This window comes from Leptonychotes weddellii, chromosome 4 (assembly GCF_054177405.1).
Source record: "Leptonychotes weddellii isolate Sample4059 chromosome 4, ASM5417740v2, whole genome shotgun sequence".
Lineage (NCBI taxonomy): Eukaryota > Metazoa > Chordata > Mammalia > Carnivora > Phocidae > Leptonychotes > Leptonychotes weddellii.
This window is the reverse complement of record NC_138372.1, coordinates 29,464,478-29,486,424: the sequence shown is the minus strand read 5'-3', so window position 1 is coordinate 29,486,424 and position 21,947 is coordinate 29,464,478. Positions and strand designations below refer to the sequence as shown.

The 21,947-nt window shown below is 59.6% G+C and overlaps 1 protein-coding gene across 1 annotated transcript in view; it reads right to left on the bottom strand.

The window, feature by feature from the left end:
* Window positions 1-17,370, bottom strand: part of FOXO6 (forkhead box O6) — a 21,344-nt gene extending 3,974 nt beyond the window's left edge. The window contains exon 1 of the mRNA XM_081818220.1: window positions 16,481-17,370. Within this exon, the coding sequence (XP_081674346.1) occupies window positions 16,481-16,894 (414 nt within the window). The 5' untranslated portion in view covers window positions 16,895-17,370. The remainder of the gene's footprint in view (window positions 1-16,480) is intronic.
* Window positions 17,371-21,947: the final 4,577 nt, after the last annotated feature.

Below are 21,947 nucleotides of genomic sequence, written 5' to 3'. Positions count from 1 at the left end.
GGGGGGGGGGGGGGGCGTCCTCCCCAGGGGACTGTCTGGCTTCACAGAGGCTCCGCCTCCCAGCTTCTCCCCAGCTGGAGGTCAGTCAGGCAACACCTCTTTATCAGTGTCACTATGTGCCAGCCTGAGTCTGAGTGCTGGGGGGAGGGGGGAGGAGGAAGGACATCGCCAAGTGCCAGCACCCACTCAGTACCTGCTTGTTAAGCCCCAGGTGTTATAAGTACTTGATCTCACGTAGTCTATCAAACTCCATACAACTCGGGGATTGTGATCCCTAGCTCCAGATGAGGAGAGTGAGGCTCAGAGAGGTTCAGTAAGCTGCCAGTCCCACAGTGCAGATGGTAGAGCCAGGTATTGATTTCAGGTTACTCACGCCCTGAGTCTAAAGGACATCACATTCCACCACGCCGGAGAGAAATGAGTCAGGGAATTTCCAAAGAATCTCAGGAAGCCAGGACTCTAGTGCTTCTCAAACTTTCCATGTAAACTATCCCTAGAAGCAGGCAGCATGGGAAGACTGGGGGCATGTCGCAAGGTCAAAATTTCCTATTAAGTCTTGTGCTTCATTTTTAGCATTCAGGGGGATTTTTGCATTATACTTCATAATGCATCTAAGTTTTCTGAATACAAAAATGATGTTCTCGATTACCAAGAGCACCTGCTCTGGGCCTATGAAGGTTTGCACGCTTCCCCCACTCTGTTCCCTGTCTGGCCAGGTACCCCAGGGAGCCGGAGCCCCAGCCTGAAACCACTGCTGATCCGACCCAGAGAGAAGAAAGGACTTGCCCAAGGGCACCCAGGACCTGGGAGCAGAGCAGGGGTTCGAGCGCAGGCCTCCTGACCCCTGGCTCAGTGCTCTTCTCACCCCACCAAGCCTCACCTGGGGCAGCCTGTCCGTCTCTCTCCGGGCCCGTTTCCCCGCCTGGGTACTGATGAGATGTGCCAACCGTACTCTGTGACCTTTTCAGTTTGACACTGCAAGTTCTTGAACTCATCCAGTCCACAGGTTTTCAAACTTTTTTAAAAAAGATTTTTATTTATTTATTTGAGAGAGAGACAGACAGAGAGAGGGAGAGAGCACGAGCAGGGGGGAGGGGCAGAGGGAGAGGGAAGAGCAGGGAGCCGGATGATGTGGGGCTTGATCCCAGCATCCTGGGATCATGACCTGAGCCAAAGGCAGACGCTTCACTGACTGAGCCACCCAGGTGTCCCCAATTTTTTTTTTTTTTTTTAAGTAGTGGAACTCTGTTCGCAAATGGAACCTAACGCAAAACGGAGTGTTACACACTCAAGCCATCAGGGAGCGGGGGCGGGGTACCTGGAGCTGGGCTGCCTCAGCACGCCTGGTACTCTCGTAGAAAACCTGGCCCCGGTGGAGGGATGGTGCAGGCCAGACGGATGGGGCCGTGGAGGTCCCGAGGGCTGCCATACCTTGCCCAGGGTCACCCGGGGAGGGAGCCCAGAGCTGGCTAAGGACAACCTAGGCCTCTGCCTGTGGAGCCAGGCTGGGCACCAGGTGTGCACAGGGCTGTGGCCCCTGAGGGAAGTCCAGGCCCTGAAGCCCAGTCTGGCTCCTCGGGGCCCAGCCACGTGGTACCAATCAGAGCTCCCAGCCAAGATCCAGTGGCAAGCGCAGATCGCAACTCCCCCACAAGGCCTCCTGGGAGGCCAGAGGCCACAGAGGAGGTGAGGGAGGCCGAGGGGGGAGCCGCCTCTGCCAGGCAGCAGTAACCAGGGTGCCCTCTTAGAGTCACCTAGCAACCCGCCACCACAGCCACGGCCCCGGCATGCCCAGGCTCCCCAGTGCCCAGAGCTGGGCCCGGCTTTGGGGGCCTCACGCCTCCCACACCTCCACACCGGCCTGGGGCAGGTTATCGGGGGGGGGGGGGGTTGGACCGCCCTGATTCGGGAGGCAGGCCATCCCAGCGCAGGGGGAAGGCACAGTGAGCTACATCCACGCCCATCCCCCTCTCCCTTGGAACCCGGGCTAGGGAGGCTGGGCAACCCCCCTCCTCGGGGCCTCACCCACCTGGGAGAGGAGGCTGGTGCAGTTGAAAGCGCATGGGCTCTGGTGTTGGATCTGGATTCCAGTTGTGGCTCCAATACCCCATGAGCAATGCAGCTCTGGGGCAAGATGCTTTGAACCTCTATTTCCTCAAACAGCTACCTGCTCCCACCCTTGCCTCCCTACAGCCTTCTACCACCCAGCAGTCAGAGTGGCCCTTTAAGTAGCTTGGATCACATCCAGTCCTGCCCAGAACCCTGAGATGCCCCCCATCTAAGAGTAAAAAACAAAGGCCTTGCCATAACCCACAAGCGCCTCCATGACCTCTCAGACTCCTCTCCTAACACAATCCCGCTCGATTCCTCTCTCCTGTTCCTTGAACCTGCTAGGTACGGTCCTGCCCTGGGGCCTCTGTCTCAGGGGTAAACTGTTCACCCAGATACCCCCATCAATCTCTCATCTCTTTCGAGTCCGCATGCAGATAGAATCTTTTGCCAAAACGAGGCCCATCCTGACCACTCTAACCCTTTGCTCCCCCTTTCTGCCATTTCTTGGCCCCCTTACCTGCTCTCAACTTTTCTAAAGCAAGGATCACTTTCTTAATTAATAGTTTGTATGCATACATTAATAAATTAATATGTTAAGTTATATATAAATATATAATTCATTTATATTCTGTATTTATTATTTATTGTCTGGTTTCCCTCACATTAGAATATAAGTTTCATGAGGGATTTTTGTCCATTTTTGACTTTACCCCATGCGTTTGATGCGTACCAGGCATTTAATAAATGTTCACTGAACGAATGAATGAGAGAGAGAGAGTAAAGGGGGGGGTAATACTGTGTTGCAGGAAGAATTAAAGGAAACGGGGCAGAGTAGCTGGCACATGAGAGGGGCTTCCCCAAATTGGGCTGAGAGAAGGAAACACAGGCAGAATGAGAGACAAGCATGGGAACAAGTCGGGAACAGCCTGATCCACAGAGGGAAGCGCAGAGGAGGGTCAGGGTTTCCATGAGAAATGGGGGAAGGCCTCAGGGGGTGACCGTGCACCTGCCCACCCCAGGCCCCCTCCCCACTCCCTCCCGCTGCCCAGACAGACTTGAGTCATCCAGGGATCGCTGGGGCCGACGGAGGTCTCCGAGAGCCTGTCCCACCTGGGCTGGAAGACACGCCGGGAGCCCCAGTGGGGAGAGAACCACCTCATCCCTGCTGCCGGTGCCTCCCGCACAGACAGGGTCTGATCCATTTGGTGGTGGCAGCTCATCTATCCAGCAGGACGCCCTCATTTATTCCCAGGACACCCTTCGCCCACGAGCAGTAATGCATTCATCTGACAGCACAACCCCATTTATCCAGCACCCCAGTCCCATTTATCCAGCAAGTACAACCTCATTTGCTAACAGCGCTCCATTCACCTGACGGGCCCCCTCATCTATCCAGCAGGACACCCTCATTTATCCTCCAAGTCTGAGTCTCTCCTTCTGCCTGTGGTGGGCTGTGTTCTCGGCCGGTGCAACCCGACCGGTCCTGCAGGACGTCACCTCTCCTACAAGTACTCTTCAGCCCCTGACAGGACAACCTCATCTATCTCATAATGCAGCCTCACCTTGCCTCCAAGTACCACCTCATTCCCTGACAGTACAACCTCGTTTATCTTCCACTACAACCTCATTTCTCCTTCTCGCACAGCTCCATTCTCTGATAGCTCACCCTCCTCGGAGCCTGGAGCCCGAGCCCGCCAGAGCGCCGGGGTGGGGGGCGGGGGTGGGGGGGGAGAACGTGGAGACAAGAGTGATCTCACCATTCCCATCCCCTGCCTACAGAGGGCTGCCTGGCGCTATGACTCTGTGCAATCTCCGCCCACACCAAAAGGGCCCAGGGACTCAGAGTTCTAGGTTGCTCAGCCCAGCCAGTGCCCCGCCATTACCCCACTTCCCATTCTGTCCCCTCCAGCATTCAAAAGGGCCCATAGGATTGATTTCCTCCAGCTCCCCAGTAGGGAAAAGATCCCACCTGATTTGATTTGTAGCTTTTGCTGATTTCTGCGGCCAGTTGTAAGCTGCCAGCATGACATCACTGAGTACGGAACTGGGAAGACGTGTGCAGGACTGGCTCTTCTGAGCCAAGGCAAGCCAGCTCCAGCACACCACTGGCACGTGCTTCAAATACCAAGGCAGGAGAAGGGCACCACCAACCACATGCCAGACCCAGGCTAGGTTCTTTAGATGCAATCCTGAAAGCCATCCTGCAAACAAGTGCCACTATTTTCCAAAGAGGGGAAAGTGGGCTCAGTAAGGCCACAAAGCTGCGCGGTCATGGAGCTGTTGGGTTCCAAACCAGGGCTCTTCTCACCCCCTCCTCCAATGTGGCAGGGGACACCGTCCCGCCCACCTCAATGCTCATCCCTGCCTTGGTTCTCAAGCCTAAGCTTCCTGGCTTTCATCGGCCAAATCTTGTGTCCCCACCCACCTCAAGTCCTCTGCTACCTCCTGACCTTCCTGACATCTGGGGAATTCCAGGACCCTCCCTGTTCAGTCCTAGGACCGGTGCCCATCCGCCCAAGCCCAAAGCCAGGTACAGACACCCCTCCAGGTTCCATCACTGTCTGAGGTTCAGCCCAGCCCCTCTTTCAGGAAGCTGACCTGGCCTACCCAATGGTGATGATGATCCCTGGGCAGAGACCACCTCTGGGGCTGTGTGAGTTCTCTGACCCCCTCCATGGCTCCAACTGGCCCTCTCCCTCCTTCCTTCCCTCCCTTCCTGCATGAAGTAAGGCTGAGGGCAGGGTTGAAATCCCAACTGTGTTCATGTGACCTTGGGCCTCCCCTGTAAAAGAGTATTCCTGGGGAGGGCTGAGACCTGGATGGGACCCTACATGTTAAGAATCTCATCCTCTCCCTGACTCAGAGCCCCTGGAGCTGCCCCTGTCCCACCCTTTACCCGACGCCCCACTCTGGAGCCCCAGGCTGGGGCCTGTCTCAGAGCCACAGTCTCTCTGAGGGTCCCTTGCTCTGCCACCTGGGCTCAAGCTGGGATGCTCAGTCCTGGCAGGCTTCCTGGCAGAAGGGGGTGACCTGGAGAGGCCTGAGGCCATGTGCAAATCCTCGATCCCAGGGTCTGTAGTGGAGGAGGGGTAGAAGGGCAGGTGGGGGCACCACGGCCACAGCTGTCAATAGGGGATCGGGCTTGGGGTCAGCCATGGAACAGAAGTGGGCAGCCAGGGGCCAGGAGGAACCAAACGTCCAAAGCAAGGCACGAGGTCAAAAGACAGGCCCTGGCATCCCCCCACCCCCACCCCAGAGAGAGCAGAGCCCACACACCTAGCCTGGTCCAAGCAAACCAGCAGTAGAAGTCAAAGCTCGCCTCTACTCCAGAGCCCATGGCTCCCCATCACCTGTGGGCTTGGGTCCAACTCCAGACCGACACACAAGAACCGTCTCCTAACCGCCATTCCCTTCGGCCCACTGGGGCTCCAGCCACCCTGGATGTCGTACACTGCCAGGCCTTTGCACACTCCGCTCCCTCGGCCCCTCCTTCCCTCTCTGCTTGACCAGGTCGGGCTGCTCCAGCAAGGCGAGCTCTGTGACATTTTTCTACTTCCCCCTGCAAGTCCCAAAGGTGTTGCTCCCACCTCAGTGTTGCTGCAGAAACAGAACCGCAAACCAGAGGATAACTGTGTGTGAGCTGGCTCCCCACTTGAACTTCGCGGGGCAACCCGCGGCTCACAGTAAAGTCAACACACGGGACGAGCTCTGGGCAGCGGTAAGCCACTCAGGCCCGGCCGTCTCTGCCGTTTCTGTTCAGCAAAACCTCAGGCCAGAGCTCCAGGCCTTGCCTCCTCCCTCCTGCTTCCCCCACCCCCCACCCCCCCCAGTTCCTGCTGTCTCTGCCACCTCCCTGCTTTTCCTCAGCACTTCCAGGCTCCTCGGGAGAATTCAGTCAAGTAAGAAAAGGAACTACCAGGGGCGCCTGGGTGGCTCAGTCGTTGAGCGTCTGCCTTCAGCTCAGGTCATAGTCCCAGGGTCCTGGGATCAAGCCCCGCATCGGGCTCCCTGCTTGGCGGGAAGCCTGCTTCTCCCTCTCCCACTCCCCCTGCTTGTGTTCCTGCTCTCGCTCTCTCTCTCTGTCAAATAAATAAATAAAATCTTTAAAAAAAAAAAAGAAAAGGAACTACCGTTTACTGAACATTCATTATGTGCTATGCACTGTGCCGGCACAACGCTTAAAATCTTACTGTCTTCTTAACCATCCTCTGAGCTGGTTTAGTGTGCCTATTTTACTGATGAGAAACTGAGGCTCCAAGAGACAAATGGAGCTGCCCAAGGTCACATGGTGTATGTGGTGGTGCGGGAAGGAATTCACACCCAGGGCCCTTGCTCTGCCTCTCACCCTGAGATGCCTCTAAGGAGGCGCCCAGGCCAGACAGAAGCTCCAGCGTGGGCCTGGGGTAGGAGCTGGGGTGGGGCTGTCCATACTGGCTCATCGAGTCCTCCAAAGGCTCTTTCCTCCCTCATCCAAGATTAACGGGGATCCCTAAATGCAAAGCCCTCCAGGACTCTCCCTATCTCTCCTCAATCTGAGCCCTGTCCTTCCCTCTGCATGCAGCACCTCCCTACAACCCTGCCCCAGGCCCTGGGAGCAGCTGCGGTGACCTCACCCAGCCCTGCCCTGGGCCCAGCTCTGGGGAGGGCCCAGCAGCTGTGCCCCAGCCCTGTAGGCTGGCTCCTGGGGGAAAAAGAGGAAGAGTGGGCACAGCGCCAAGAGAACCATCTGCTCTCCCAGGGGCATGGCCACCCGCACAGATACTGGCCTCACCCCCAGGGACTGCCCTTGGCCCTCTGTCCCTATGCCAAGGGGCTCCAGGAGCCCAAGGCAGCCCACCCAGACCGGGGCACCAGCCCTCATCTGCCATCTGTCTTCTGGATTCTGAGAGGTCCTCGCAGGACATGTTGGAGCATGAATGTCCCCTGAAAAATGAACAAGTGCTCGGGGTAAGCTCTGGGTGTAGAGGCCAGAGGCCAGGGCTGGGTGTGCTGAGCACTGCATGCCCCAGCCCCAGCCTAGCTGCGCTAAGAGCCTAAGATCCCCTGGGGGGAGGGGGGCCTTCATCCCCTCACATCTGCTCAGCTGGCAGGTGCCTCTGGCAGAGGGGCAAGCCCCCTCCCCCCACAGCCCCGGCTCAGGTTACAGAGAAGGCAAGGCCAGCAGAGGACAGGGGGAGGGGACAGACGGGGTGGAGGAGGCCAAGCAGCTTCCCAGAGTGTTGGGGGAGGGGAATTCGGGTCTCTAGATGGGACTCAGAGCCAGAGAGGGGAGGGCCATATCCAAGGTCACACAGCCTCCCAGTGGGCAAAGAGAAGCCCACGTCCAGGGGCAGGCAGCCCTGGGTTCAAGGGTGACCTTGAGCAAACCACTGCCTTCATCTGTGAAAATACTGAGCCTAAAACCTGCCTGCTGGCCTCCCAAGGCCACGAGGAAGGCTCTGCAGGCAAGAAAACAGTGGGTTAAGGTAGGGGCAGGTGGAAGCTTGGACATCCTGAAGAGCTCACACCTCAGGGACAGAAAGGGGGGCATTAGAGGAAGGACCACTCTCCCCCAACACACACACACACACACACACGCATGCACACTCACGCACTCACACAAGCCAGTGTCTCTCAAGGATCAGGGCCCAGATCCCCACCCTACACAGCAGTGGAGAAGGGATTCCTTTCCTTTCCCAGAGCGATGTACAACAGTAAGGGTGTTTGCTAGGATTTCATGGGGACTTTATATGTATCTCTCCTGTAATTCTCACCACACAGCTTGGGCATAAGTCCTATTATCATCCCATTTTGTAGATGAGAAAACAGGCTCAGTTGCCTAAGGCCACACAGACGGTGAGGGGCAGAGCTAGGTTCTGGTCCTCCCTGCTGCCCCCAAGACTCCTAACCACACCACAGTCTCACCTCTAAGACCCCCCGGGTACCGAAGGGTGCTGCATGGCACCTCAGGCCTGCTCTTAGACCCTTTGGGCCTCTACCCCGTCAGACTCATCTTCTCCCCTGGACCCCAGTGCCAGGCCCACACTGGGTGCCCAAGCCAGTCTTTACCCTGTCCACACCACCCCTGAATGATCATTCTGCCTAGATTATTCCCCAGCTTGGAGTGCCAGGTCCCTGGCCAGATATTCAAGACCATTCCCTTCAGTCCCTGGCTTGCTTCCCCAGCCTCAAGTCCTGCTGTGCTCTGACCAACAGAACCAGACGCCAAGGTCTGACCTCCTTTGTCTGGTTCCCCTCCCCCGCCTCCGAATACCCACAGCTCATTATTTGGCCTTCCCTCATGACCCTGAGCAATCTTTATCCCCGAATCAAACACAGGCGTCCTCATCTTATCTCCCCAACTCAACCTGTGGGTCGCTCAAGGTCAGGGGGCCAGGTTGGTTCCTCTCAGCAGCACTGCAGGGAGTGGCTAACAGGTGTAAGCCTGGGTTCAAGTGCATGGAGGAAGCTGTCCTCAGCCTTGGGCCTGCAGATGAGGGGAGGAAGGGGGGGTAGCGAACACCACAGCACACGCTGGTCTGGCCTTGCCCTCGGGGAGCTCTGTCTCAGAGAGAGGGAGCCAGGTGCCCCTGGAGCCATCCCCCCGCAGACTGGAAGCCTCAGGGCCAAACTCTAAGAGCAGAGAGACAATGATGGGGCTGGAGGGGGGGGGGCAAGGCGTGGCAGGGGGGCGAGGGGTGTGTGTGTGTGTGTGTGTGTGTGTGTGTGTGTCAGCTTGGATTGGCCTGGCCTGAACAGTGGGCTAGGGAGAGTTAGCCCCGGGAGTTTTATTTCTGTCACTTACAGCAGGATACAGTAAAAGCCACTTTCCTTCTCCAGCCTTAGTTTCCTCCTAAAACGGGGAAAATCACAGCAGCGGCTTCACAGGGCAGACAGTGGGGGACAAGAGTTAGAAGAAAGCATGTATATAATGGCACCTGGCGGCTGAACCCTGGGCTAGCATAGTTCAGTGGCTGATTCGAGGGTCGGAAGAGCAGAGTGATGTGGCTGGAGAGACTGATTGGGACCAGGGGGCCAAGGCCTTGAGCGTCCTGCTAAGTGAGGCCCCTGGCCGGGACCCTGTAGGAACAGCACTGCACTGGACACATAGGGAGTGATCGGAGAAGAGGGGCTGTGACTTTTAGGTCCTTACTGGGCCAGTTCCAGACGCTTGCTGAGTCTTTACGCCACCACGCACCTTCCTGCAGCCAAAGGCCCTCAGTGGCTGAGGGCATCGGCCCCAGCTGCTGGCTCCATCCTCTCCAGCTGTGTTCTATACAACACAACACCTACGACAGGAGGGTGAAGGTGTTGGGGCCGGGGGATCTGGTGTTGGAGCTGACTTCCTGGCTTTTAATTCTCTGGGAGGCCCAAAAAGAGTGAGGAGGAGGGGAGGGGGCTCCACCTGGGTAGCCTGCTGAGAGAAGAAGCTGGTCTACACTGGGAGCAGAGGGAGGGACAAACAGGAGTCCAGGACGCTACCATCAAAGGCACTGGCTCAGAATCTGGTCCATCAGTAGACAGACCTGTTAAAATCAGACCCTCTGAGGGTCTGATATAGAGGATCTGAGATGGGAACTGGAAACCTGTGTTATTTAAAAGCCTCTAGGTGACTCTGATCATCAACCAGGTTGGCCAACAAGGCAGGCATTAAGGCAGGAATTCTCAGAGATGCAGTGGGTTCCAGAATCACCTGGGAGGTGGGCCTGTATTCAGTCCACCCAAGCACGCAGCCTATTTTCTGAGGGTTGGCCCAAGGGATCAGTCCAAGAGTCAGGAGCCGCCTTGATGAGCATCTGACAATAGCAGGGGTATGAGGTGTAAAGGTGGCAAAGCAAGGGGATCCTGAGAACACAGACAGCAGGAAAAGCAGGAGGGAGGGCAGGGCCTGGCCAAGGCCAGCTGAGGGCCCAGGAGTCCATACAGAGCCGTTCAAGCTTGGCTGGCTCCCAGAGGGGACTGAGGAGCCCCAGAGGGTTCTGGGGCATGAGGGAGCCTTGGGGCAGGAGGGCTGGGGTGCGTGGGGTTGAGACTGCACAGCGCTGGGAGAAACATGGGAGAGATAGGTCTGTGTCTAAATCCAGGCTCAGCCTCATCCCAGCTATGCTTCCCTGGCCAAGTGACTTCACCTTTCTTGGCCTCCATTTCCTCAACTGCAAAATGGGGCTATTAACACATATTTGGCAGGGTCCAGGGAGGATGTAAAAAGACAACGTATGTGAAGTGCCCAAAGGCCTAGCACCCAGACATTAATTTTCTTAATTCTGGTTCCCCTTCCCACAAGAGGCACCCCCCTTAGAGACCAGAAAGGTTTCTCTGCAAAGAGGGAGGCCCCAGGGGGAGGGTGTGGGAGGCCCCTCCCCCACACGCCACCTGGCCCCCCTCCCACCTCCACATATGGGTTGGGGGGTGGGGAGAGGCAGCAAACAGCCAAACCCTCCCAAACAGGAGTTGGTTTCTATGGTAACCAGGGTGCCAAGAGGAAGGGGGGGTGCTCCAGATCCAGCTGTCCCCCTGAGCACCCTACCCGGGCCCCAGAGCCTTAGTTAGTGCCCACCCAACACCCTGCACCCCCCATCTGTCTGCTCTGGGGGCCCACTGAGACTGCCACGAGCACTCCCTTCATTGTGTCCAAAGTACATTTGCCACCTGGGTACTGCCAGGGTCAGAGTAGGCATCCCCAAGCAGGAGTCCCAAGTTCAAGTCCATCCACACCTGTAATCACATGCTTGCACCCCTGAGAAGTCCTATCAGTACATTGTGCCCTGGGTCCCAACTAACCCCTCATGGCTCCTAGAACCACAGTGTTGGTCAGTCACAGACCTGAAAGAACCAGGGATCCAGTTAAGGCCCTGTGGACACGGATGAGAACGTCAAGGATCAGAATGGGAAAGAGCTTTGCTCCAGCTCACACACACTGGATCAGGTTCCCTTACGGGGGCTCTGTGGGTGCTCCGTCCACCCCTCAACCGCTCTGGACTCTGCAACTCCAGCTGACCCAAACAGCTGAACTAATACACGAGGAGAGGAGCGATACTCCAGGGGGTTGGACCACTGCCAGGGAGAAGGAAAGAAGTGCTAACAACTTTAAGACCTGTCTAGCAATAGAATGGGCAGCTCCAGAGGCCAGAGCCCTCAGTCACTACGGGTGTGTGAGAAGGAGACTGAGCCGGGGAAGGAGGCGTGGAAGGTGATATTGGGTTCCACGACTCCCCACCTCCCCTAGAGACGTGAAGTCTGATTTGGAGGTGGAAGGAGTGGGCCCCAATGTGTGACCTGTTTCCCAGGTACCCACCCCCAAGTTAGGAGGCAGGCTCATAGGCTGCAAATAGGGAGGGGCTGCTGGTGAGCCTCCCACAAGGTAAGGGAGACAGTGAGGGGAGGAGGCAGCTCCCCTGGCTAAAGCCAGTACACCCAGATCCCAGAAGCCTATGGCCACACCCAGTTCATGACCACCACCCCCTCACCCCTCACAAGACCCAGACAGAGGGGCTTCCACAGCCCCCAAGACCCTGTATGGGGGCCATCACCAGCTGCCACTTGAAGACAAGACCCTGGATTGCAAGGAACAAGCCCGCGCCCTTTCAAAACCCAAACACAAGCCCTCTCCTCCAGCCCCAATGGCACAGAAAAAGTTTGAGTTTTGGGGTCAAAAAGGGGTCCAATTTCCCGGCCAGACGCTTTCTAAGGATGTGACCCCAGAGCAAGTCACTTCTCCACCCTGGAAACTGGGATGTTAATACACCCCCTGGAAACATGGTGGCCAGGATGCAAACAGATCTGCACCGGGCTAGGGGGAGCCTCTGTCCAGGCCCTCTCAGCCCTCCCGGTCCCTGGCACAGGCCCCCACCTCCAGTCAGTCCTGAAGCTGGAGTCCTCTGGGTGTGCAGAGAGGGGGGCCCCAACCCACAGAAAGTGGGGGTTGGGGGGGCGCTGAACTTTCGAACCCGCAAACCCCCCGCGCCGTTCATTACCTTAACACGAGTTAAAAATAACCGTCTCATCTCTTTAAATTAGTCTGTCTGCAATTACCGCCTGGCACGGCGCTGCCCGCCATCGTCCCGCTGGAGCGGCGCCAGGTGGCAGGCGGGGCCCTCACCCTGTCTGTCCGTCTGTCTGTCTGCCTGCCTCCCCATCTCTCCTTCTCCCCGCAGCCACCCCAGGGGCCTCCCAGGAGCACCCAGACTCGGGAGCTCCCCAAGTTGCGCAGGGAGGGGGCCGGGCCTGGGGCTGGCTGGCGGGAGCGAGGGGGCCTGCGTGTGTGGGGGGCGGGGGGGGGGCTCCGGAGCAGGGCGGCGGGGGAGGGGCGCCGGGAGGCCCGGGAAGCCGGAAGGGCCCGCAGCGCGCCAGCGCTCGTGGGTGGGTGTGAGCAGGTGGCCGTGGGAGTCTGCCGGGCGTGCCAGCAACTGTGCCAGGAGCGGCTGGCGCGGGCTCGTGCCCAGGAGGCGGGCAGCTGCCAGCCCCCCGCTCGTGCACGGCGGGGGGTGAGGACACCCCCCAACCGGGGCTCACACCGCCTCCTCCGGCACCCCCACCAGCCCTTGGGGCTGGGGATCCCCGGAGGACAAAGAAGGAGGAGGGAGCCCTGCTGGAGCAAGCTGGAGGGGGGAGAGGAGGGGGAGCCCTCTGCACTCACAGCCACTGCTCAGCCTGGCTGTAACAGGACCCTCCTCTTGGCCTCTGGATCAGTCCCTCCTTGCACCCCACCTAAGACCTACTGGCCAGCATGGGCCAGATGGGGGTAGCACCACCCCTCCTGATCCCATCCCCCAACCGCAGGGCTGCTCCAGGCCCTGAGGGAGAAGGGAAGTCCCCATCCACTGTGCTCCTCCCCCATCAAGCCTGGGGACAGGAATGGGAGGTGCCCAGGCCTGGCCTGGGAGCTCCCAGAGGAGCTGGCAGCCAGGAAACACAAAAGCAGGCTGAACAACTCCAGGGGCGCTGAGTGGAAGGAGCACCCAGGACCCAGAGCAGTCTGGAAGGCTTCCTGGAGGAGTCCTGTGCTAGGGAAGGTGGGGCTGGAGCATCGGGAGGAAGTGGGAGGCTCTACCCGGCTGTCTGACATCCACACTTTTAAGACACTGAAGAGGGAGGGGAACCTCCTGTCCAAGCCCTCATCCAGGGCCTGGAGACCCTCTGTCCTGAGAGAAACACTACCAGGCTCTTTGGTGGAGTTTCCAGCACCAAGGCCAGCCTGTCTGCAGGCTTCAGCCTGTTGGGGGTCCTGCACCTGCTGCTGATCTGGCCTCCTGTTCCCATCCGCAGCACCTTTGACTACCTCCCCACATCACAGGTGGGACCACAGGGCAAAAGCCAAGCACATGGGCCCTTCCTGATCTGGCCCACTCTGCCTTTCCCATGCCACCTCCCTGCCATCCCTAGCAGCCGCTGGTTCCAGCCTGGCCCGCCCAACCCTCTCCTCTCCTACAGTTCTACCTCCTTGCCTTTGCATCTGCAGTCAACATCCCTTGAGAGACTTTCTTCCAAATTCTACCCCCCAATGAAGACAGCCCAGATCAAGTGCCACCTTCTCTGTGTGGGTTTGCCTGGGCTCCCAGGGGGTCTAACCTGCCTTCCCTGCACCCCTGCCCCCCACCTCCGGCCCTTCCTGCCTGGGTGTGGAGGCCTGATGCCTTCCCCTTTGGTCCCCCACCCTCCATCTAACACAGGGTTTGGTGTACCCCCGGGGATTCAGGTGCAACACTTATGGGGGGGGAAGGGGGGAGAGGAAAAATGGGCCCAGCCCTGGCACCTGAGGTGTCCCACAGCCTCTGCTAACACACAGGCTGGCTGGGAGTTGGGGATGGTCCCTCCACCCGCTCCCTGGAGGGACTGAATGGGAATGGGGGCAGGGGCAGGAATGAGAGGAGGAAAAGGATGGGGGGTGGGGTAGAATGAGGACAGCCACTGACCGAATAAGATGGGAAAGGCCAGAGGCCCCTCTGAACAGCCCTCCTCCAGTGCCTGGGTGGTCTCTGCCAGGGCCTGGGTCAGGAGCCCAAGCCTCAGGCTCCCTCTCCCATGCCCCAGCCCAGGGCCAGCCTGCCAGCGCGCCTTCCTCCCTGAGCCAGGTGCAGGGAGAACCAGTGTGTCCCCGGCAGCGTGGTGCCGTGGACACCACTTCCAGTGGGCGGGCAGGAGACCTGGGTCACCGTCCAGCACCTGCCACTCACCAACAACCTGAGGAGTTCCAGCCCCTTCCGGGGCCTCAGGCTCACCGTCCAAGAAATGAAGTCCAGGGACTAAATTATCTCCAAGCACATTCCCAGTCACATTCTAGGATTTAGACCTGCCCCTGTTCAAAAGCTGTCTGTGTCCGCCTCCCACACCCAGTGCCAGCAGGACACTATTCCGGAGGCTAGGGAGCGGGGAGGGGGCTTTGGCGGGAGACACACCTGGATTGGAGTCCAGTTCTCCCATCTACCGACTGCGTGACCTTGGGCAGTTCACGCCTCCACTCTGCGCCTCAGTGCCCAGCTCTGTAAACGGTGACAGTGAAACCTACCTCAGGGACTGCTGAGAGCATTAAGGAGACACCTGGCACAGATGCCTGAAGGTGGCTGACCCCTAGCACCTAGCAGCCCCTGGACGCCTTGGTTTGGCCCTGAGACCCTCAGGAACTGCAGGTCTCCCTCGGCTTCCGGTCTCACGTCTCCCCTTGCCATCTGCCCCCACCATTCCTGATCCCTCAAGCTCAGGTGGGGCTCCACCTCCTGCAGGAAGCCCTCCTGGCTTACTCTGGCCCACAGTACCCTCCCCAGCCTCAGCATCCTCTGCACCAGCCACCCGTTCCTTCACACTCTCACCAGACATGCGCCAGTGGCTCCTCAGTGCCAGGCTCTATGCTGGGCGCCGTGGGCACCGAGATCGCTCTGCCACTGCCACTGTCTTCTAATGGGTGGGTGGGGAGGGGAAACGAAAGAGGACACAAAAGACTGAGCCCTATGACAGTCAGGGAGAGGGCCAGGGAAGAGGGAGCCCTTAGCTAGCTAAAAAGGGTCAGGGAAGGCTTCCTGGAAGAGGCATCTGAACTCTGTGCTCTTGAGGACAAGAAATATATCTACAGGGAGAAGTGAACGGTGGGACAGTGCATGGGGCCAGGGAGGGAGGTGGGAGCAAATCCCAAGGGCAGTACCCACTTAGGAGGAGTAAGTGTTCTCGTGGGGGCTGAGCCCAAGGAGACTGGAGACTCATGGGTGCTCCTCCAACCTGTGCCTCCACCCCATAGTGGCCAGAGAGAGACAGACATGACGCCAGCATGAAGCCTGAGAGCCAAGGGCCCCAGGTCAGAGCACCGTGGCCCCTACAATGTAGCCACTGGGCAACCAGAGCTGCTCCTGTCCACCAGCCTCCCCTCCTCCTCTGGCACACCTCCTTCCTCTGACCCTGTCTGCAGCCACTACCAGGCATGGCTCCCTCCCTCCATCTAGGCATACCTCCCTTGCAGAGACCCCTCACCCATAGGAAGCCTAACAGCTCACAGGCCCTAGGCACAGCCCCCACCCCCCAACCTCCTCCTCCTCCTCCTGCAAAGGCATCGACTATCCCCATTCCCCAACAACATGGCCAGAGGAGGGTCCGGAGGCCACAATCCAGTCAAGCCCTTGTCCTCTCCCAAGATGGCTCCCCCCTTTCCACTGGATGGCACTGAGGCCTCCCAAGGGTGCCCCTGCCCCTCCCTTCACCCCCAAATGCATCTGGGCTCCGAAAGCCAGGGAAGGGGAAGCCAGACAGCCTGGGGTGGGAAGGGACAGATTCCCCAGCCCTCAGTACCCTGCCCTCACACCAGCAGAGGTCATCACCAGCCCACCATGCTGATCCAGGCAAGGGGGGATAGCAGCTGCCCCATGGAGAACTCAGATTCCAGGTCACCTGACCAGTTCCCCACCCCAGGCTTGCTGGTGCCCTAGGGTGAACTCTTGGCACCACAGGAAGAACTGTGAGCTCAGGGTCGCACTCCTTACCCTGGGGCCAGCTCCAGGGAGGGTAGTGGGAAAGATCTGGGGAGAAAGCAGGCACTGGCCCCAGGCCATTATTTCAGCTCTTTAAGGAGGGTGCCCCGGTGGAGAAGGTAAAACAAGAGTAACACACAAAGCAAACTCGCGGGGGCTAAGAGGGGGCCCCTTAATATCTGAGGCCTGGGAGTGGGTTCCTCTGCTATGCCGCCATGGACGGGGTGGGGGTGTCCCTCGGGGGTGCCTCAAAGTGGCAGTCCCTTGTCACCTCACCAGACCTCCCACCCTGCATCCAGAGCACGCACACAGCTGCTCCCAGCACGCCCCCGCCTGTCTGCCGCGCCGGCCCCGCTCCCCGGGCACACACTCCGTGACCCCTGGGGGTGCCCCAGGGCCTCCCTCCCGACGGCTCCCCGGGAACCCGGACGCACCTAGCAGCCCCTGGAAGCCCTAGCCGGCGACCCCAGCTCCCCTCCCCAGCCGGACGCTCCCACCTTCCAGCCGGCCGAGCTGTTGCTGTCGCCTTTATCCTTGAAGTAGGGCACGTAACGGACCATCCAGTCGTAGATCTGCGAGAGCGTGAGTCGCTTGTCCGGGGCGCTCTCGATGGCTTTGGTGATGAGGTCGGCGTAGGACAGGTTCCCCCACGCGTTCCGCCGGGAGCTCTTCGCTTTCCGCAGCGGTCCGACCTCCGCGCCCAGCGGCGGCGCTGGGGCCATCGCCGGGGCCGTTGCCCGGCGCTCCGGCCCGCAGTCCTCGGCGCCCTCTGCCACCCCTGAACCCAGCGCTCCGTCCTCGTCGCCGGCCAAGTCGGGCTGCGGCAGGGGCCAGGTACACGAGCGCGGCCGGCTCTGCGGCGCGAAGTCCGGGTCCACGTCCACCTGATGCGCTCGCAGCTTCGCAGCCATGGTCCCGCCCGGCTCGGGCGAGGAGGGGAGGGAGACTCCGCGGAGGGTGGGCGGGCGGCTCCGGGATCTGCGCGCCCCGGGGAGGCCCGCGGGAGGGGTCCCTGGCGGCGCCGGCTCAACCGCGGGGCGCCATGGGCCGGGACGCGGAGACAGGGGTCTGAACGCGCTGGGAATCCCGAAGGGAGGGAAAGATGGGGGCAGCGAGGGAGCGGCGGCCCCGGAGCCCAGCGGGCACACACCTCGCCCAGCTCCGCTTCTAGCACCTGCCGCCTGCTTGCGCCTGCAGCCACCACCGCCACCGTCGCTGCCGCCGCTCCCCCGGCGCCGGCCCCGCGCGCGGGCCCCGCTCTCCCGGGAGGAGGCCGGATTGCACCATGCCGGAGCCCGTGCCGGAGCCCGCGCCGCCGCTGCCGCCGCCGCCCCGTGAATGCCGCCGCCGCCGCCGCTCCGGCTCCAGCGCCAGCTCCCGCGCCTGCCGCGCTCAGCGCCGGCTGCACCTCGGGATGGGCGGGGGAAGGGGAGGGGGCGGGCCCGGCGCGGGAGAGGGCGGGGCGTGCCCGCCCGCGGCCACGGAATCCTCCTCCTGCCCGGGTGCCCCGCCCGCGGGCTGGGGGTTGGGGCGCGGAGCTCCCGGCTTGGGGCGACCCCGCCGCAGCCCCCGCACGCAACAGCGCCGCCTACGGAGCAGGGGAGGAGAGGCGGGAGCGACCCCGCCCCCTGCTCGGCGCTGGGGGAGGGGGAGCAGGGGCGGGGCCCGAGCTCTCTCATTGGTCCGCAGCCGAGCTGTCCCGCCCACGAGCTCCGCAGGATCCCTCCCAGAAGCGCGTCAGCGGGTTATTGTTACAACCCGGGGTTTCCCGGGGCAACGGGGAAGGGGCGGGGCTCAGGGCACTTGGCCCCGCCTTCTGCTCCCCGGAGGGGGGGAGTGCCCCGCCCCCTGATTCTAGACCCCGGGTTTCCAATCTTCCAAACCTGATAGGGCGGATGATCGAGCTCTCTTTTGTGCCCTGGACTGGGCTGGGGAAAGGGAAGGGATCAAGAATATCTGAGTTTGGGGCCACACTTGGCCACAGTTGTAGCTTCTCCATCTGCACATGGGTTCTTCATGGGCTCTTAGGGGACCTGTGGACATAGTTTTAGAGCCTCGGTTTTCAAAGTTTAACATGTAATAGAATCAACCTGGAGAGCTTATTCAAACGTTGCTGGGCCCCAGCCCAGTAAGTCTGGGTTGGGGCTCAAGACTTTGCATTTCTAACAAGTTCCCAGGTGATGCACCTGGACCACACTTGGCAAACCACTGTTTTATAGCCTCTGGGAGGCTCTTGCAGGGGCTGTTGAACAAGCTCTTGCCCTAAAGTTCATCCCATTTGGGGAGAAGCTTCTCATTTATTTAACAGATATTTATTGAGCACCTTGAATGCATGAGGCACCGTCCGGGCCACTCCAACAAGAGTGGCAGACGACAGAGACAGATGAGGTCCCTGCTGCACAGGCTAGTGGAGGAGTCAGATGTTGATCCGATCACCATATGGCCTCAGAAAGGAGAGGCCGCCTGAGAAGCTGGGCTGTCCATGACCTCATCCCACAGAGTCCTGGGCTAGGTCTCCAGCCCCCACTCCACCTGCCAACCTTTGCGCCTCTGCCTGGAACACCCTTTTCCCTCCTCAGGGCCCTCACCAGAGATTCTCCCATTCCTCAAAGCTCAGCGCAATGTCAGTTCGTCCTGACACCTTCTCTAGCCCCAGCTCCCACCACTATCTCCGTTACTTGCTTGCCCCTGGCACTTGCTGTTCTGCCAGCCACACCTTGGGTCCCTTTAGTATATTATTTCTCTTTTGCCAGTCAGGACACAGAAGCCTGGAGTGGGGAGGTAACTGGCCAGGACCAGAACCCCAAGCTCTCCAGCCCGGGTGGTACTGCATCTGGAGAGGTTGGAGACCAGGCTGGAGACTGCAGCTTTCCTCTTTCTCTGGGTAGTCGGGGGCCAGACCCCACCACAGGGGACAGCCAGCTCTCAAAAATTCCTTCCTTCCAGCTTGGGTCCTGAGGAGTAGGTCCAAGGGTGACGGTGGGGGCAGGGCTGGAGGGGCCCCTCCTCACCCGCCCCCCAGGGTGGAAGGAGGCCCAGCTTGCAAATGCCTGGCATGGCATCTGCCTGAGTCACATCCTAAAGGCAGGGGTGGGCATGGGAACCATTGGCTGCCCTCGTTCTGCATACATACACACACCCTCCAGGTGGTTCTGTTTAGAGTCACAAGGGGCCTGAAATCACTGCTGGACCCCCTCCCACACTTCTCATATGCCCTGCCTGCCTGGGGAGCCCACACTGCGGGCAGCCCCCCAGGTACCCTGGAGGCCACGCAGGCTTCTTGCCAGTCTCCAGCCTTGGCCCAGCCTGCTGTGTGAGCCAGGGGCCTGCTGGGGGCCATACCAGAGCTGGGAGGATCCCTTAGCTGGGGGCCCTGGCGCAGGCTGCCACTGCGGGGCTGGGAAGTCAGATTGGCAGAGAAGCCATGGAGGCTGACTCAGGCTCTGCTGGGGCCCCTGCCCCGCCCAGTGTCCACGGCTGCTGCCGGCACTCTCCTCTGGGACCCACGTCTGGCACACTCAGCCTCCCCCACACACACACTCAAACTCACACTTACCACAAATACAGACACTCATTCTTTACTCACAACTTGGCCCCTGCTCACACATTCATTATGAGGCAGTATCACATAGTGGTTAAGAGTAGGGGCAAGTTACTTAACTGCTCAAAGCCACTATTTCCTGATCTATAAATGAGTATCATCACAGCACGGACTTCGTGGGGTATGCAAAGAATTCAATAAGATCATAAATGTCAGCATCGGGCTCAGAGTAAGTGCTCAATAAATGCTAGCTGTTTTTGTGACCATTGCTGGTGCTCCTACACATCTTCCCTTCCTACTTGTCCCAGATCACACTGCCCCCCTGCTCTCAGCACACACACACTCGCATCCGCTGGTGCACACTGGCTCACTCACACACACACCTGCGTACGTCCCTTCACTTGTGTCCCCAAACCCTCCTGAGGATTCCCTTGGCCCCAGGCCTCTCACACTCTGCTCCCTTCACCCACGCTTGCTCTCCCATATACCCTTCTTACCACTCCCACATTTGTTCCTGCTCACAAACAAGCCCCCACTTGCTTACCCTTGCGCTCTTCCCCCCTCCACGCCCGGGATCGTTTGCTTCTGCTCACACCTTCCCATGCACTTGAACATGCTCACATTCCAACGCATGCACACTCGCTTGCTCTTACACTTCCAGATACATGTTTTACCCATTCAACTTGTACTTGGATCCCAAAACTTGTGCACAGACACGCAAGCAACCCTGGTGCGTGACTCATGACCTCAATGCTCCCTCCCCTCCCAGTGACCAGTGCACATTACACAGTCCTCCCTATTGTGAACATGGACACGGCCGCAGGGACACTCCCCTCACCCTCGGAGGACTGTCTTCTCCTGAGCTGCTCCCCTCCTCCAGGCTCCGCTCCCCAGCCCTTCCCAGCTCTCAGAATAGCCTCTGCCACAGCGGCCACTGTCACTGCTGAGCTGTCAGGGCCCGCCAGAGCCCGCTTCCCCGGTGCTTGGTGCCGGCTGTCCCGGCTCACTCGGGGCAAGTGAGGACAGGAGGACGGGCTTCTCTGAGGTCTGATGGGCGTAGCTACTCTGCACCCCCCAGAACCTCTTCCAGAGCTCACCTAGAAGGAAGGTGGCTCTCGGCGGAAGTCCACTGCCACTGGCCCAGCATTCTCCGAGCCCCCAAAGGGTATTGCCTGTGTCCCCTCATTCTCATACCACCAGGGGAAGGCAGAGAAGGCTGCCTCCCCTTCGTGGCTCAGACAATCCAAGGTCTGAGGAGGAAGAGGTTTGCTCGAAGCGGCACAGTGATCTGGGAGCAGAGCCAGCCATTCCTAGCCCCTCGTGGGGGGCTGAGGAGGACCCTCCCCTAAACCACACAGATATTATCAAGAACCAGCCCCCTGCCCCCACCTTCTGGTGCCGAGCAGAGCCTGGTTGACATTTGATGCCACAGTTGTCAGGAAAAGAGAATAGCACAGGAGTGATGTCTGGGGACGCCTCTGGAGGGGAGGGACTGGTGCCCAGACGAGGCCTCCAGGGGTGGAAATGGGGAGCGTCTGCAGAAGCCAGAGGGGACATCAGGACAGCTGGGAGAGCCTCCAGAGCAGGCTCAGGCCTGGCCCAGGGACAGTGTCAGGGAGTGGGTGGGGCTGAGCTGAGGCTGTGTGGCGGAGGGGGACAGTGCAGCGGGGGAGGGCCCTTCTGACGAGACCTGAGCCTCCTTGAGCTGCCTCCACAGTCCCTGCCTGGGGCAGAGGGTTCTGCTGGCTTTGGGCAGGCAGCTTAGACCAGTGACTGCCGGGTGCCCAAGGACCTGGTGTTCTCCTGGGCCAGGGGGCGGTGCCACACTGACAGGGCAGACAATTAGTGCTGATGCGTGCTGCTCTTCCAGGCCAAGCCCGTTCTGCACACCATCCCATTCAATCCTGGGTCTTTATCCCCGTAAGTTGTATGGAGCACTTACTGTCAGCCTTTGCAGAGCACCTGACAAGCACTATCCAGAAGAATCTGGCCCCTTGGGAGCAAGACCTTGGCCCATCTTGTTCACTGCGGTATCCCTAGAAACTAGAGTAGGGGCTGGCACAGAGACTGTCAACACATGTTTGTTGAATGACAGAATGAGCCCATTTCATTCTCCCAACCACCTGAGAGGCAGTGACCATGTTTCCCATTCTCTAGATGAGGAAAGAGGTTCAGAGAAGGGAAGTGAGTGGCCTCCCTCCCTAGGATTCAAACTGGAGTCTAAGTTTGCTCCTTGCATCGCACCTGGAGGCACCTAGAGTCTGACGGGCAAATCCTTTCCCTTCTCTGATGCCTCATGGGGCATCTGGGAAATGGCTCTAGTCACCCACGGAGGGTGATCAGGATCACACGTGTAAGGTGCGGCCCTGAGCAAATGTCAGACAAAATGTATGTTCCCTCCGTCCTTCTCCACCGTGCGTTTG